This window comes from Callorhinchus milii, unplaced genomic scaffold (genome assembly GCF_018977255.1).
Source record: "Callorhinchus milii isolate IMCB2004 unplaced genomic scaffold, IMCB_Cmil_1.0 Scaffold3, whole genome shotgun sequence".
NCBI lineage: Eukaryota > Metazoa > Chordata > Chondrichthyes > Chimaeriformes > Callorhinchidae > Callorhinchus > Callorhinchus milii.
Genome location: NW_024704744.1, coordinates 29,256,699 through 29,272,564, shown reverse-complemented (window position 1 = coordinate 29,272,564; position 15,866 = coordinate 29,256,699). Strand labels below are relative to the sequence as shown.

Below are 15,866 nucleotides of genomic sequence, written 5' to 3'. Positions count from 1 at the left end.
AGCATCTGGTTTACCTTATTCACTGATACCGAGCACTGTTGCGATAGCTTCAATTTATTGTCAATCAGAACACATCAAGAGGCGAAAAACTTTGCATTTCCTGCTTTCTTTATTTTCAGTACCAGCCTTTCAAGAGGAACTGTATCAATGTTCATGGCTATTTTTGGGTTATTGCTGTGTGCAAATTGACTGCCATGTTCACCTACTAAATAAGCAGTCACTACACTTTACTGTACATCCTTTGACCTTTCTGAGCTGTTTCAATATAAGATGATATATCAAATATCAGTTTATTATTACTTTATGTTCCTGGTTACCTTCTTATTTTGTATTAGTTTTCATTCGTATTGCACAGCCACATACTGCCTGCGGGCAAGAAGGTGGTGGAATTCCATTGTTTGGTCACTAAATCCACAACTGTTTGTAGGACACTGATGTGTGCAATTGGCTGCCGTATTTCACCCACAAAATATACAGTCAATTCACAGTATAATCTATGAACCACTTTGAGACGTCTCAAAGACGTGATAAGGTACTATATCAAATGCAAGCATTATTATTATAATTTCTACTTAAACCACCATATTTAACCATCTGAGTATCTATGTTCCAAGATCCCTCTGCTCTCCCCTCTATGTTAGGTACTTTCCTTCCCTAGTGTTAATTTTACAAAACCAAAACGTTCAATTTTTTAAGTGACCATGTGGCATCAAGAGCTCAAGAGTAAAACCACAGCCTGGAACCTTTTGTTCACAAATAAACACTCGTACAAAAGTAGTAATGAAAAAGCAGTTTGAACTTTAATTGGGATGTACTGTGTTAATAGTTTACATCTGATAATACACTGAGGAGTTAAATGCAGTACAATCTTAAAAGGTAAAAGTAATAGACTCAATTATTTGTACCCTGAATAAATTAGTGTCATCCTGCACCAGTAACAGACTTGTCCTAAATTGTTAAAAAAAAATATCAAAACAAGCACATCCTTTTCCCGTCTTTGCTGGGCAAATTGTTAAAAATAAACAATTTTTTTGTTTGTTTTCTTCCACATGAAACAAGTAGTTGGGTAATAATAGTATTACCAGAGTCGTTAAAGGTTCTGCAGTCCAGCACCAGTTTTGCTTGATATATAACCAGCTATATCAACTCGACCAGTGAAGGAAATGCAGTCAAGATATTACTTTCGTAAAGATACCATGGATAAAAGAAACGTAACAGGTATTTTTCCTCAAACTGCCTTCAACCAAATACAACAGTTTGACAAAAAGTTCTTGCAATAATTTATAGCATCTGACAGCAGTTCTAGGACGGTATTCTGCACTCCATCCCCTATTTTAGGCAGCTGTGGATAATACATGTAAAAGTTAACAAGTACACCAGCCCAGCTCAATATAAATATCAAAGCTCTGCCGCGCTTTGATACAATTAATGAACCAGAACTTTCTGTGGTTGCTTTTCAACAGGGAAAAAAAACATTACTCAGTAATTAAAAATCAGTAGCACTGTTAAATAAAGTGAAAAATGACTGTTCCATTAAAAAGCAGCAAAAAAAAATTAACATTTAGCAACCAGCACTTCAGCACAATTAAAAAAAAGTAAAAATCAAAGCAGACTCTATAGAAGACATCACTATTCCTAACTTGCTTTAGGAATTGCTTAAGAGTTAGTGCACGAGTACTCCAGTCAGTTAAATACAGTAAATGGAATATAAAAATTGCACACAGTTTGCTTAGGAATGATACAAGTTAACAAAAGAGAAAAAAAGAAAGGAAGAGCAAATTGGCCTCTACATGCTGGGTGGATGCCATGCTTTTTATCAGTGGAAGTAAGTGTCCAATTCAAGAGCACAAAGTGAACGATGACTCAAGAATATAACAACTTTTAACTGGGCAGATAAAGATACCATTTCCCAACAGAGCCTGAGCAAGTTTTCAAGCTTTATTTTAAATTAAGTTACTAGCACTGTTCAGCCATCAGTACCATTGGTTAGTAGGATAAACTCACACACAACAATGCTGCAATAGATTAAAGGAGGTCAGGTAAGTGGCTATAGACAGAGTCCAGGAGTTTCTGGCTGGCTTCCTGGCTCTTCCCTCCTGCAATCTCGAAGAGCTTGTCCAGTTTGTCTTCTGCATGGGGAATCTCTTCAATCACTCCCAACTCTTCCTGGTTAAGAATATGAAGCATGTCGTCAAACACGGGCTGCAGATCACAAGGATCCAAGCGTACCTGCCGTAAAATGGTGTCTTTCTTCTCTGCAGTTGAAAGCAAGAAAATGTGTTAGTATTGTTAAGTGATACACTATCTGATTTTTAAAAAATGTTCTGATGTGGAACACTTCAAACAATAATCCTTGTATTTGATATAGCTCCTTATCACATAATTGATACATATGAAAGCCTTCCACAGGTGTAAAGTGGAGTGACCGTGTATTTTGTGAGCAAAACATGGCAGCTAGTTTGCGTACAGCAAGGTTCCACAAATAGCCATGGAATGACTGGCCAATTTTCTTTTGGGGGATTGTTGGTGAAGTCATGGGAGAAGCTCTGTTCTTTTTTTGAACAGTAACATGGGATCTTTAACATCCACCTGATCGGGCAGATGGGTTTAAAGTCTCATCCGAAGAATGGGGTGTGCTTGGTGGCAGCTTTTATTTCACTATGGACTTCACTTTTGTCATTAATAATAATCTTTACATCTCATATAATGCCTTTCAGGTCAGGGTGACGTTTTAAAGCGTTTCATAGTATACGCTCTAGTGTAGTGACTGTTTTGTGGGCGAACAATAGTTTCAGCATTGAGAAATGTAAGAAGTACGTCAATTGCTGCCCATTGAGACTTGGTAACATAATTACTTGTGGAAGTTGGTGAGGAGAGCATTCAGCTCAGTATACCCCATCACCTTTTAAAATCAACAAATTGCTGACATTCACTGGTGAGGGGCGTACTGTAAAACTGAACTTTCGGAAGACACATTAGTAGGTGTCTTGTCTGTAGAGCCATATTCTGCTAGAAGGAAGAACAATATGGTTTGGGGAGAAAATTATAATTAAAAGTAAAAATCAAAAAATGCAATTTAACAAAAGCTGAAATTATCAGAAACATGATCCAGTGGGTACCAGTTTTACAATCCCGAACCTGGAACCTTCAAACTGTTTTGATTGTTCATATTAAGCAAATTAATTTAAACTATAACCAAGGAATGTGCTAAGCTAATAAAAGGTAAAAAAAAGTCTGCTTTTTAACCTTTGGAAATGAAGGACCCAGTTCTGCTGAGAACTGAAGACGAAGTGCTTGAAGTCGAGTCGCAGCGCAGAAGGGGCTCCGATTCATCAACAAAAAACACTTTTGTCTTCTCAGATGAAGATGGCTCAACCGTTGTGGTGGTGGTGCCGGCGATGATGGTGGTATTGACAGCGGTGGCAGAAATAGCAAGCTTTGGAGTGAGGCCATTTTTGCTGGTAAGAATAGGGATGAGCTTCTCAATATCCAGCTGGAAATAAAAGACAACATTTTCAGATTCACAATATTCTTCTACAGAATACAATTACTCAGAAATAAAATGATTCCAAATGTCAATACACGTCTATATCGGAAACCCATATTCTTTCAATAGTTAGAGAATACTTACAGCTTACAAATCAGAGAAGCTTTAAACATAATATCCTAAAGGAAAATGGCTAATTCATACACATCACAATTAGGGCATTTGCATCAGTTATGTTTCTGCTCCAATGCAATAAATATTCCCTTTGCTGGAGACCAAACCTTAATACTCTTCATTGAAATACAATGTTGTGAATAAAATACAATGAGGCAGATTGGCTAGATCATTGGTTAGAGTTTCTCTCGGTGTCTGTCTTATAGTAAGGACATCTTGTAGTAAGAACATCTTAGCATTGAAGGAACAGTTGTGGATCGAGTGATCGATTTATTTTTTAAAAAAAGGAATCATTACCCCCAGAAAAGCGATCCACCGATTGACTAACTATTGGGTTCCTACTTACTGCTAGGTAAACAGAGGCATGTGGAGTAAGCAAACTTGCCCAACGTTTCGTCCTGCCTGGGAATCAAACCCAGGTCTCTTGTTTGCAAGGCTCTAACCACTGAGCTACAGTATTTCAGCTTTCAATAGCTGGAATTAGAAGCCTAAGTTAAGAAGCCATAGCTTGGGAAGCTAGGAATTCACACGTGAAAAGGTGATTCAGGAAGCTCTTGAAATATTCACACCCTAAACGGTGTAAATAAAATGAATCATAATACATTTAACCAAGTAAAAAAAACACACCCACATCAATTCCTGCTTTGCACCACAAGCGTGAAGGGAGATTGTGGGTGATCTAATAAACTGGAATTCGTTCACTGTTTTCTTTAGTTGGGAACCATCCAGTGCAGGAAGAGAGTTAGTCAACGGTGCACATGTGCAATCAACTCACCATCATCCCTCATTTTAATGTGAGCTTGGATCTTATGGTTCCCAAACACTTTTTTCCAACGTAATGCATTTGTGCTCAAATCACAAATATGCATAACTTTAATCTGTAATCAGAACTGCTCCATCTTCATGTTTCAACAGCAAATCTTACAAAATGCCAGTGACAAAGCTTCACACTTGTCAGACTGTGGTGATCTCTCGGACAGCAATATTTGCCGCAACTCTGTCCCTTGATTGTAGATGTTCAAGCAGTTCAGCACTACTTGATGCATGAGGTTTGCTCAAGGCTCCACGCTTTCAGATACAATTTTCCATTTCTTTAAAATTCTTTTGGCAACTATCAGGGTGACTTTGAGACAGTTGATTCTTTCTGAAACTTTATATGAATACAAGACCTAAAAATCACTGTGCAGATTTTGTCACAAACTAAAAAAAACTAAATACGTGATGCATCTTTGCCCAGAAAAAAAACTATCCCTGTTAAGACCAGACTGCAGCATCTTCCAACACAGTGCTTGTTCCTCCACTTATTCACTGACTTAGGAGTGTCCAAACCATCACCACCAACAACAAATTACATTTGTGCAGCGCCTTTCACATCTTGAGGACGTCCCAAGGCGCTAGACAGTGTTGAACATATGTATTTTACAGGTTCCCTCTCGGCGATGTAATCCACAGACATGGGGTCAACTTCCACATGTATGCGGAAGACACCCAAATCTACTTCTCTTCCTGCTGCAACTCCCAGTCCACTGATGCCCTGTCAGCTTGTTTGACGGACATCAGGACCTAGATGTCAGCAAACGGAAGCCATACCTGTTTGGCTCCAGTCAACGTTTTCTCTCCTGCGGGTCTGAATTCCTCAACCTTTGTGGGCTCTTCCTCTAGACTCACCGAACCTGTGCGCAACTTAGGTGTCAGGTTCAATCCACAGCTTTCCTTTCTACCCAACAAAAACACTTTTTTCCACCTCAGTCACACTGCCTGCCTCCGTCCTTATCTCACAACTAACTCACACTCTGCTGGACTACTCAGTTTAAAGGGGAACCCGCTTGTCTCCCCCGAAGGTGATTAATTGATTAAGACCTTTGTACAACACATAGGGTAGAATTCTCAGAGTTGTACAAAAAAAATGCCATTCAGCCCATCATGACTTTGGCTAACAAAGAATGCTTTCTTATAAACTAGTATTTGGAGAATGAATCTTGACCTAAATAAAATACTATGCCAAGCATCAAATATTACTGGACTATCTCTGGTGGTGAAGGTGGCAGAATTAAGTTGAGATGAACTCAGTTGATATGCTATTAGTTTAAGCGTGATTTCCCCTACTCCAAAGCATGTTTGTATCACCATGCTCGACAAGTTGACAATGATTTATCAAAGCTTGACAAAGTGCCATGATTTCTTCACAAGAATTAAAGCTTCATCCATTGGATTCTCACTCATGAACTACAACATCAGCAATTTAGTATTTACAGCACTGTAGGATCAGAAATTTCCAGCCCAGATCCATTTTGAAAAAAAGGGTCTTTTTTTAAAAATCATGCAACAGTGAACCATACAGACAATGACAACAATTGTACTCAAAAAGCAGGAACCGGAGTAGACTATATGGCAAATCAAGCCTGTTGAATCATTTATTAGGGCATGACAACTCTTTATATTTGTAATTGCATTGCTCTGCTTGTTCACCATATCGCTGAAGACTATAACTTCCCCTATATCCCTTTTAAAACGTGTTAAGCTCTATCTCTGCAATTTTGGTTATCTGATCTTGGGCATCACATTCTTTTGTGAAAAGAATTGTAAAGAATACAATACTGTATTAAGTTTACATTATATTCAGTTTGTTTCAAATTTCTAAACTGCGCTGAATTAGTCAATGTGCAGCTGTATACTTTAACATTCCCAGCCTTTGCTTGGCCACTGTGCTTTGTTATGTCAATTTTTTACCACTAAATAGGTAGGTTATATTTATTAAGCACCAAATGAAGCTTATAGCATATGGGAGGGGCCATTTATACAACATGAAACTATACACAATTTATTAGTGGAAAAGCTCATCAACATTAGCACTTCATTCACATAAACAGTAAAGTACTTTTCAAATGAAACAAATGCAAAATGTTGAAAAGGGAATGTTGGGAGAAATTGGAACAGAATCTATGTTTGTATATATAGACGTGTGCTGTGATGATGAATTTGGCGTGGAATCACTACATAACGGACTCAAAATAACTATCACAGCTGCAGTCTGGTTGTCAATATAAAATGCAAAAGGCATCTGGTCAGCACAAAATAAACTACATAAAAAGTCAAGTAGCTATCATAAACAACAGCTGGCCTTTAAACTAATGCTAAAACCATCAGAACTAAGTGGAAAGTTAAATAGTCTCAAACTTAATTTGCTGATGTGCATAAAGAGTTATTCAGCTTGCCAAAGATCAGAGAATCATAAAATGGAAATACTAGAAAAGGAAGAACAGCAAGATAAATTCAATATTAGGCTATCAATTCTCATTTGAGCTAAAAACAAATTCTGAATCAGATTTGCTATTCAATTGTGCATGTGGGTGGATTGATTAGTTATCTGATGCTTGATGGAAGAACGTCATTGAAGGCAACACTGATGGCCCAGCACATAAAAGCCCTCCTCAGTGTGGCACTCAACGCTGCTGAGCACAAGTTCATAGCCCAATTCCTGTCTCCTGTGTTAGCCAAGCTGAGCTGGATACCAGGAAGGGTTCTCCCCCGCTCAGCATCAAACTCCACCATTGTTCAGCACATAAAGATGATACGCTGCATAAAGGGCACTATATAAACTTACTGTAATTTATGTGCACAGCTCTCAGAAGACATCAGGCTCAGGCACCATCAGACACTATCAGGACACCAGATAGGTCATGTGAACTCTCATGACTCAGCACTTTCAGGAGAAGTGAAGAAAATTGGCAAACAAAAAAACAAACATTTGAAGTGTCGGAAGGGTTTCACACCTCAAGTCTGATGGCAACTCATTGTGACCGAAAAGGGCAGAAATGGTTACCACAACAACTTGCACGTATATAGCGCCCTTCACGCGGGCAGCATGCCAGAAGGCTTAAGGAGTTGTGATGGATGTTATAGACTTGCCAATAATTGTAGCAATTTGATCTTTTACATGAATTACATTTTGCCACTTGTTCACAAGAAGTTAAATTGAACACTAAATCAATGAAGCATTCTCAAACCTTACATATGTAACCCGATGAAATGATTCAACACGCCTCAAAAATGGCTTCTAAATTTTTAACAGCTTTAAGATAAAATACGAATTGCTTTGTGTGATACCGCACATTGCTCCCCTCCATAACCTTTGAAGCACGCAAACCTCTTTAAAGAACAACATGACAAATGTGAAAGTGATATTTCAAAGTGAAGACCTACTGCTGTGCAACTGGCCGCCCAGGCCACAATCCTCATGATTATCCCACTTAGGCTACCTAGTTACTTCAAATAGTTCAGTGTCATTCCAATTGTGAGCTATATATGAACAAATATATTTATTGCAACAGTTTCTCACACGAGGGGACACTTCAATAAAGGGATTGGACAACTGCCCTAAAGAAATAGTGAACCGCGTAACAATGTTTCAACTTCCCACCAGATTCACTTGGCCGATGCAGTGCTAAGCAAAATCACAATTTTTACCCGCAGCCAAATGCATAATAAGGTCAGCAGGCAATGTTAAAACTTCAAACTTGGATTTTGATGTCTTCAATTAAACAGTGAAAACAATTGATTTCGGAGGGAGGATGATAAGGTCGAAACTCTGCCCGGCTTCATTATTAAGAATGACTATCGTACTCGGCTGAGGTCGTAAAAGCACCCGTAGCATCATACATCAATACACAATGTAGAAATCTCCATCCAAAAGAGTAAAAAAAATGAAAATGTACAGTATTAAAATAGGAAAGCTTCTATATCAGAACAAGAACAAAGGGCATTATGTATTCTTGAGAGATAATAATCTTTGCATTTGATGTAGTGTCTTATCACATCATTGAGGCATCTCAAAGCACTTCACAGTATTTAACTGTGATGTGTTGTGAGTGTATTTGTAAGGGGATCTTAAGTTGTTCACTGAGAAAAAATAGAGATGGTAGTGGGAAAGACCTACTGAAAGATTATCATAGATAGAATTTGTTTACTACCAATTTATACCTGCAGCCACAAGGGCCTTTCCATTTAATTTTCTCTTGTGTTTCCAGGATATCAAAATGATAATTAGGAAGAGGTTTCTAAAGTACATACTATGTATACTGGAGCATAATTTATCCAACTTCCGGGGTTTATTGAGCCGTGCTAGTACCTCTGCCTCACTAAGTCCCATAACTTATTTGATTCTTGTTCGATGTTGGACAGTTTATGCCTGGTGGACTGCAAGTAAAAACCTCAAGATGTAGTCATTTAATATATTTACTATGTCCTCTCTTTCAACTATTTGGGTGCCTTATAGATTTAACTTCTTCCCTTGTCATTATATTTTGTCTCAAGAGGATCGAATTCAAGATCCTCGTCCTCACTTTCAAGGCCCCCTCCTACCTCTCTGACCTGCTGACTCTGTTCAGCGCGCTCCAGCCTGCTCCATGTCTCCCATCCGACCCGCCGTACCATCGGTGGCCGGGCTTTAAGCCTCTCTGCCCCCACACTCTGGAACTCCATCTCATAGTCCCTTCGCCTCGCTTCCTTTCTTACCTCCTTCAAGGCTGGTCTCAAGACCCTCCTCTTCAATTGTGCCTTCAGTCGCCCTCCCATCTCTCTGCCTTCCCTCACCCCTACCCCATCCCTCCCCTATGCTCAGATCCTGACCCATGACTGTCCAGCGCCTTGGGTCATCCTCCTGACGTGAAAGGCGCTCCATAAATGTAATTTTGTTACAACGTTTTATTAATGTGTTAATAATAATAATAATCCTTGCATTTGATATAGCGCTTTTCATGTCGGGAGGATGTCCCAAAGCGCTTCACAGAACACACTGTAAAGTGAATTGACTGTATATTTGTGGGCGAACGCGGCAGCCAATTGCGCACAGCAATGTCCCACAAACAGTCGTAGATTGAAAATGACCAATTTAATTATTGTTTTTTGGGTTTTTGGAGGGATTATTATTAGGCGTGTGGAGTAAGGAAACTTGCCCAAGGTTTCGCTCTGCCTGGAATTGAACTCAGATCTCTCACTTGCAAAGCGAGTGCTCTAACCACTGAGCTACAGGACTCTGGCTTGGTTGGTAGCACTCTCGCTTCAGTATCAGGATGTGGGTTCAAGCACCATTTTGGGACCTGGAACTCATATAGTCTAAGCTGACATTCCAATGCAGTGCGAGGATCTGCTGCATTGTTGGAAGTTCTGTGCTTCGGATGAGAGGTCAAGACCAAGGTCCCAATTTTTTTTACTTTAGCTGCTAAATATATAATACAATTACAAGTCTAGCTCCTAAATTTGAGAACTGAGTCTTAAGAGTTGGGGTGCGCAGAATTCTGCATCTCTAATTGAAGTCTCGAGGACAGTTGTCGGGGACAGGAACTTTCAACAGCTGTTCAGCAGGTTTTATGATGAAATTTGGAAGAGTACAGAAGAAGAATGCTTCCTTGTCCTTCGCAGAACAGAGTATATTCACCGAGCAGTGAAACACACAAGGTGCTGATTAACTGTGAAGCAAATGCGTTTCTTCCATAATATACAATCAATTCATGTTACAGTGTATTTTTGTAAAGTGATTTGAGACATCTCACCAATGTGATGAGGTGCTATAACAAATGCAAGAATTATCATTGTTACTACATTTTCATTCCGGTCATCCCAGCCTAACTGCAAATGCGTCATTTTATCTCAAACCCAAAGGTCACCTTTTGTTTTTCCCTACTAGTTTTACATGTTCCTTTCCATCACGATTTTTTTTCTTAAAAGAACATTGTAGTTTATACTTAGCTGTTTACGTCTGCATGCTTTGCAGAATGTTTAAAGATGTCAAATTATCTTGCTAAGACCTAACTAACTCATAGAACAGGTTCCTGGCAGAAAAGGTATGCCAAGAGCTAATAAACTGGAGTATTAATGTTCACAACCAATACAAATTTAACCCTAGCTTGCTAAGATCAGCCCTTAACCCTTTGAAATGTGCTGATCTAAAGTTATATTTCAGAATATCAAGCTCACATAGTTTCTAATGTGTGGAGTAGCTCAGATGTTAGAGCACTCGCCTCACAAGCGAGAGACCTGGGTTCGATTCCCAGCAGGGTGAAATGACGGGTAAGTTTTCTTACTCCACATGCCTGTTTACATAACAGTAAGTAGGAGCCTGGTTACTAGTCGATTGGCCAATCACTTTTCTGGGGGTAATAATTTCTTCAAAAATAATAATAATTTAGGCACTCAATCCACAACTGTTTGTGGGATAATACTGTGCGTAATTGGCTGCCACATTTCGCCCACAAAATATACAATCAATTCACTTTACAATATATTCGCTTTGAAGCACTTTGTGATGTCGCGAAGATACGCGATAAGGTGCAATATCAAATGCAAGGATTATTATTATTATAATATCAGATTGAATATTACTGAGTTTATGGTCACTTGCTGAGCAATTTAACTACTTCTATTTCCTGAATTGAGTGTTAGTGCCACTCAAAAGAACTGGGTTCAGGAATGACATGTTTACTATGAGAGTTAGATTACCAAAAGAAAAAATACCAGTTAAAGTAAATTCAGGATTCATGTGTTATTTACAGTAGAGCTACACTTCACAAAGTACAGGTGATAATGATAATAATATTTGCATTTGATATAGCATTTTTCACGTCTTCTAGACGTCTCAAAATGCTTCACAGAATGTATTCTAAAGTGAATTGACTGTATATTTGTGGGCAAAACATAGTGAAGCATAGCAGATTCCTTTCAGTGGACTTAAGAAAAATGTTGAGAAAACCAGCTATTGAAGCCTGTGATCAAATTTCCAGTGAGGATCAGCCAGCAGATGATTCACTTTCAGAAGGTGTAAAGCCTTTTGTTTTTGTTTGATAAGTAGACTAAAAGCTTAGTACTTATAATCATGGATTCACAACCAGATGGTCACAGAGTATTGAGTTCCAGCCCTGATTGATGCAGCTGCTGTGCTGATTTTTTTTTGCCAATTTTAGGTTGTCTGGAGAAACTGTCCTTAAAAATAACATAAAATGTGCAGGTTCTCCCAGTGGTGGTTAGGTACAGGAAACAGCCAATAAGCTCCGAGTAATATGCAACTGGAATGTTGCAGGTTCAAATCTTGGTCTAATGCTAGTCCAAGCAAGGATGCTGCAATGTTCTTTGGTTTTGGGAGAGGGAAAGAGTCAGTCAGGGCTCATGCTCCTCATCACTATCCAAACCCAGCACAAGTATGAATGTCGGGAGAGGAAAGACCAGGCTTGGCTGTGAAGCCCTCGGGAGGTACAACAGCCTGGCAACAATAATGATCAAGGCTCACATGTGAATAAAGTAAGATAACCTTGGAATTGCATCCCAGGAGTCAGATACATTAAGGAAGAGGAGAAAACATCTGGAGGAAAAAAATCAGTGTGTAAACTGTACATTGTACATCTTTAGTTTCATTACTTTTTGATGTGTGTACAGTACATGGTAATGTATTGTTACAGTGAAAGCTCGGCCATGGAGTTCAAAGCATTGATGAAAAATCAATGAAGAACTTGACAAGCATTGGAACATGCCCAAGTAATTTTTCAATTTATATTTTACTGTAAGAAATGGAAATGCTACCTGAATGTCTGAACAGTATGATCATGCAATGACTTGCAAAGCGATATTGGGAGACAAAGCAAAAACATGTTTGAGATTAATGTCTAATCTATTATGGGAATGCATTAACTACATTCCATTCGAGGATCTCATAGTTATACACTATTAGTTCCTAGAATGGTACACAGTTTAGTTTCACTATGACATGTAATTTACCTGGCTATGTGGACTGGACATAAAGCACCATGGAGACACACCAATAAAAGTTAGTTTTGCACACTTGGGATTAGTCACATTATTTTTTACATCTACAATAACAACAACTTGTATTTATATAGCTCCTTTTGCTTGGGGCAGCGACACAGAACACTTAAATGTGTATACCATGAATATCAAACTCAAAAGTAAAAAAAGTCAAAGTCTACAGGGAATTTAAAAGGGTAATTGGAATAAAAAGAGAATAAAATGAGTCAGTGAAAATAAACAGAAGTGAAAGCAAAGGCTTTTATTAATACAAAAAGAGAAAAGTTAAAGGGTGAGACTTCTAAGAGCCGAAGAAGTGAACCTTATAGTGAGGAATAGTTCAACCACTTTGCTTTGGTTTTACAAAGAAAGATGAAAGCACGGGATAGGAGTAGGAGTACCAAGTAACAATGTGAAACAGAATCGACTGGAGCCAAATATAACAAAGCAAATAGGAACAGAAAAAGGTAATAGGACTTAGAAAATTCACCAAGTCCACATGATATGTACATCTCACGTTATTGAAGGAGATCGGGAAGAGATGGTGGATCTAGTGACCACAATCTTTCAAATGAGAATTGGCCAATGGACTAGAGGGCAGCAAATGTTACACCACTGTTCAAAAGGAAAAAAAGGAGAAGCTGGGAAATTATTTGACAATTAGTGTTACTTCAGTTATAGGTAATCTTCTGGAGGTCATAATATGGAATGACATTTGTGAACACAGGACAATCAGCATCAGCTGATGTTTAAAGAGCAGGTCAAGCTTGACTAATTTAATAGATTTTTTATTGAAGAAATGGCAGAATTGATAAAGGGAAAGCAGCTGATGTAAATTTATGGATTCAAGACATTTTAAAATGCAAACAAGCAAGTTGGATGACGTGTTTACATAGAAAAGGAAGTCGCATTAAGCGTGGATGTGTAAAACAGTCAAGAGGTAGTGAGCACCTCCTTTGGTCCTGTGAACCTTAACATGTTATGGTCCTTACCCATTGAGTGGTCAGTTTAACAGCAACATCAGCTGAGCCATCAGTGGAGGGAAATGAAGGACAGAACCAAATATTTTAGGAATAGGGGAAATTGCACTACAAAACTTGTTTCATGTCTACTCTTATCCTTAGAAACATGAGAATCAAGTTATTGCTCCATTGTAAAAATAATATTATTATTATTATTATTATTGTATATGGTAGGGTGGTCCAATCTTCTGGCTGCTGAGAGCCAGATGCCAAATTTGAGAAATGTTCATGGGACACATGTAATATTCTCTCTCGATTGGCCAACCCCATTGCTGGGCAGAGCCTGAGCCCTAAGTGACCATCGCCTGATTGCCTTGGGAGCTGCGTGTTACCTGGATTTGCTTGTCGGACAATAAAATTGTAAATGGTTTACGGGCCAGATAAAATCATCCCTGGAACGAATGTGTCCTGTGTGCTGCCAGTTGGGCCACCCTAGTACAATGCAAAGGTAGACATAAAGGATTTGAAATGTCTACAAGTTGTTAAAATACTATTTTTCCATCATGCATGTTTTCAAGTTGATATGGTAGAACCAACAGCAACATTTAATTCTCAAAATACATCCCTAAAATTCAAGAGAGAACAATTATGAATTTGCAATTTACATTCATGGTAATTCACTCAACCACAAGAATGTCTTCCTGGCTGGTTCATTTATTGGGCACCTTTCAAAAAACAGCATCTTAAAAGCCAACCAGAGAATTGAATTCATTGTAAACAATGCTACATTGAGTCTCAGTGAATCAAATGTCAGTGAGCACTGACTGACGACACTTACACCCACAGGAAATGTACAGTTGAGATTCAATAATAGTTTGTCTTGAAATGATATAATAAATAGCATTGTTCACATTTACGCTTTGAAGCAAGTTCAATAGAATATTGCTTAGTGAATTCAGAGAAACCTCAATGGTGAAAACAGAATGTGCTTTATTTTCTCTATTATGTTACACAATTCTGTCTAGAGGGATTAACCTTTCTTCAAAAAATCTATTCAAGGTGAAAAATTCTCACTGAAAGCCAAGTTCTATTGCACTGGAAAGCAGGGATTCAGCATCAGCATAAAAAGAGCAGTCACGCACTAACCTGACGACATAATGAATGTCTTTTGGATTTACAGATGCATCACGTGTGATCTGTGTAAAATGCTGGAGGTAAAGCAAATGGAACTGGAGACATTGAGACATTGCACTGTACATGGATGGTGACTCCATGCAGCAGCTAAATAAAACTGCTCAACAAAGCTTATATACTCAAAATTAATTCTGCAATCAGATTACTCTGATTAATTCATCTTCTCACAGTAAGTAATACGTTGTATTTGATATAGAGCCTTAGCTTGACGACATCTCAGTGTTTCAAATGATTTTCTGTAAAGTGTAGTGCCTATTTTGCAGGCGAACATATTGTCATTGGGCTGAGCAAAATGGCTGAGTCACCATGTCAAGACACTAAGTAGCTTTTATAAAGGGAAACAACAACAAAAAATTACATTTGTATAGTGCCTTTCACATCAGGAGGACGTCCCAAGGCGCTGGACAGTCAGGGATCCAAACATGAGCTGGTGGTTGGGTTCAGGAGGGGTGGAGGGCGGGGAGGGTAGGGGTAGAAGGGTGATGGAAGGCATAGTCAAAGAGGAGGGTCTTGAGATGTGTCTTGAAGCAGACACGAGAGAGCGTGAGACGGAGGGACTATGGGATCGAAACAGATGCATTGATATCACCAGAATCTGTCTATTTTTTATTTCTACAAAATTTAAAGTAAGGGACCTGATGGCACTTGAGAACCTGCTATCTTTAAGCCACAAACCTGTTCAAATGGTCCAACTTCATCAACTTTGTCTAAACTCCAGTAAAACCAGCAGAGCCTTCCAAATAACAACTGTACTTAATTCTAAGAAAGTAATTCAAGATAATATTTTTAATTTCATCAAATGGCATTTCATGTTTAAAACATTGTTCAATGATGGTATTATTCCTTTGCTATATTTGTAGCTTTCTGTAATATTTTATTACTTCTGAAACTAAAGAATAGTTTTAGTGCAACATGGTCTATTTCTTATTGAAATTATCTTGATGTTTACCAGTATTCCTCTATTGAATTCGAGCTACTGTACATTATTTAGACAACTTGTACACTCCACTTGCTTTTGGGATAACATCTTCAGAAAATTAAAAACTAGATATCTTGCTAAACTCAAAATTAGCTCTGGTAGAGAAAGCCACAGATTAAAGGCTCTTTGATAAAGAAATTGCACAATGTTGTTTCAGTTCTGGTTAACAAGTCGGTTATAGTTGTGCAACAGTATCAGTAAGGGATAAGCACAGAACAAAAAGATCACAGAGGGAGGGATATTACACAAAACAAATTTAATTCTTTCACCCTGACTG

The 15,866-nt window shown here is 38.4% G+C and overlaps 1 protein-coding gene across 1 annotated transcript in view; it reads right to left on the bottom strand.

The window, feature by feature from the left end:
- Window positions 1–778: 778 nt before the first annotated feature.
- Window positions 779–15,866, bottom strand: part of tnfrsf21 (tumor necrosis factor receptor superfamily, member 21) — a 59,970-nt gene continuing 44,882 nt past the window's right edge. The window contains exons 5-6 of the mRNA XM_042332783.1: window positions 3,247–3,493; window positions 779–2,255 (exon numbers count right to left, since the gene is read on the bottom strand). Coding sequence (XP_042188717.1) covers window positions 2,026–2,255; window positions 3,247–3,493 — 477 coding nt within the window. The 3' untranslated portion in view covers window positions 779–2,025. The remainder of the gene's footprint in view (window positions 2,256–3,246; window positions 3,494–15,866) is intronic.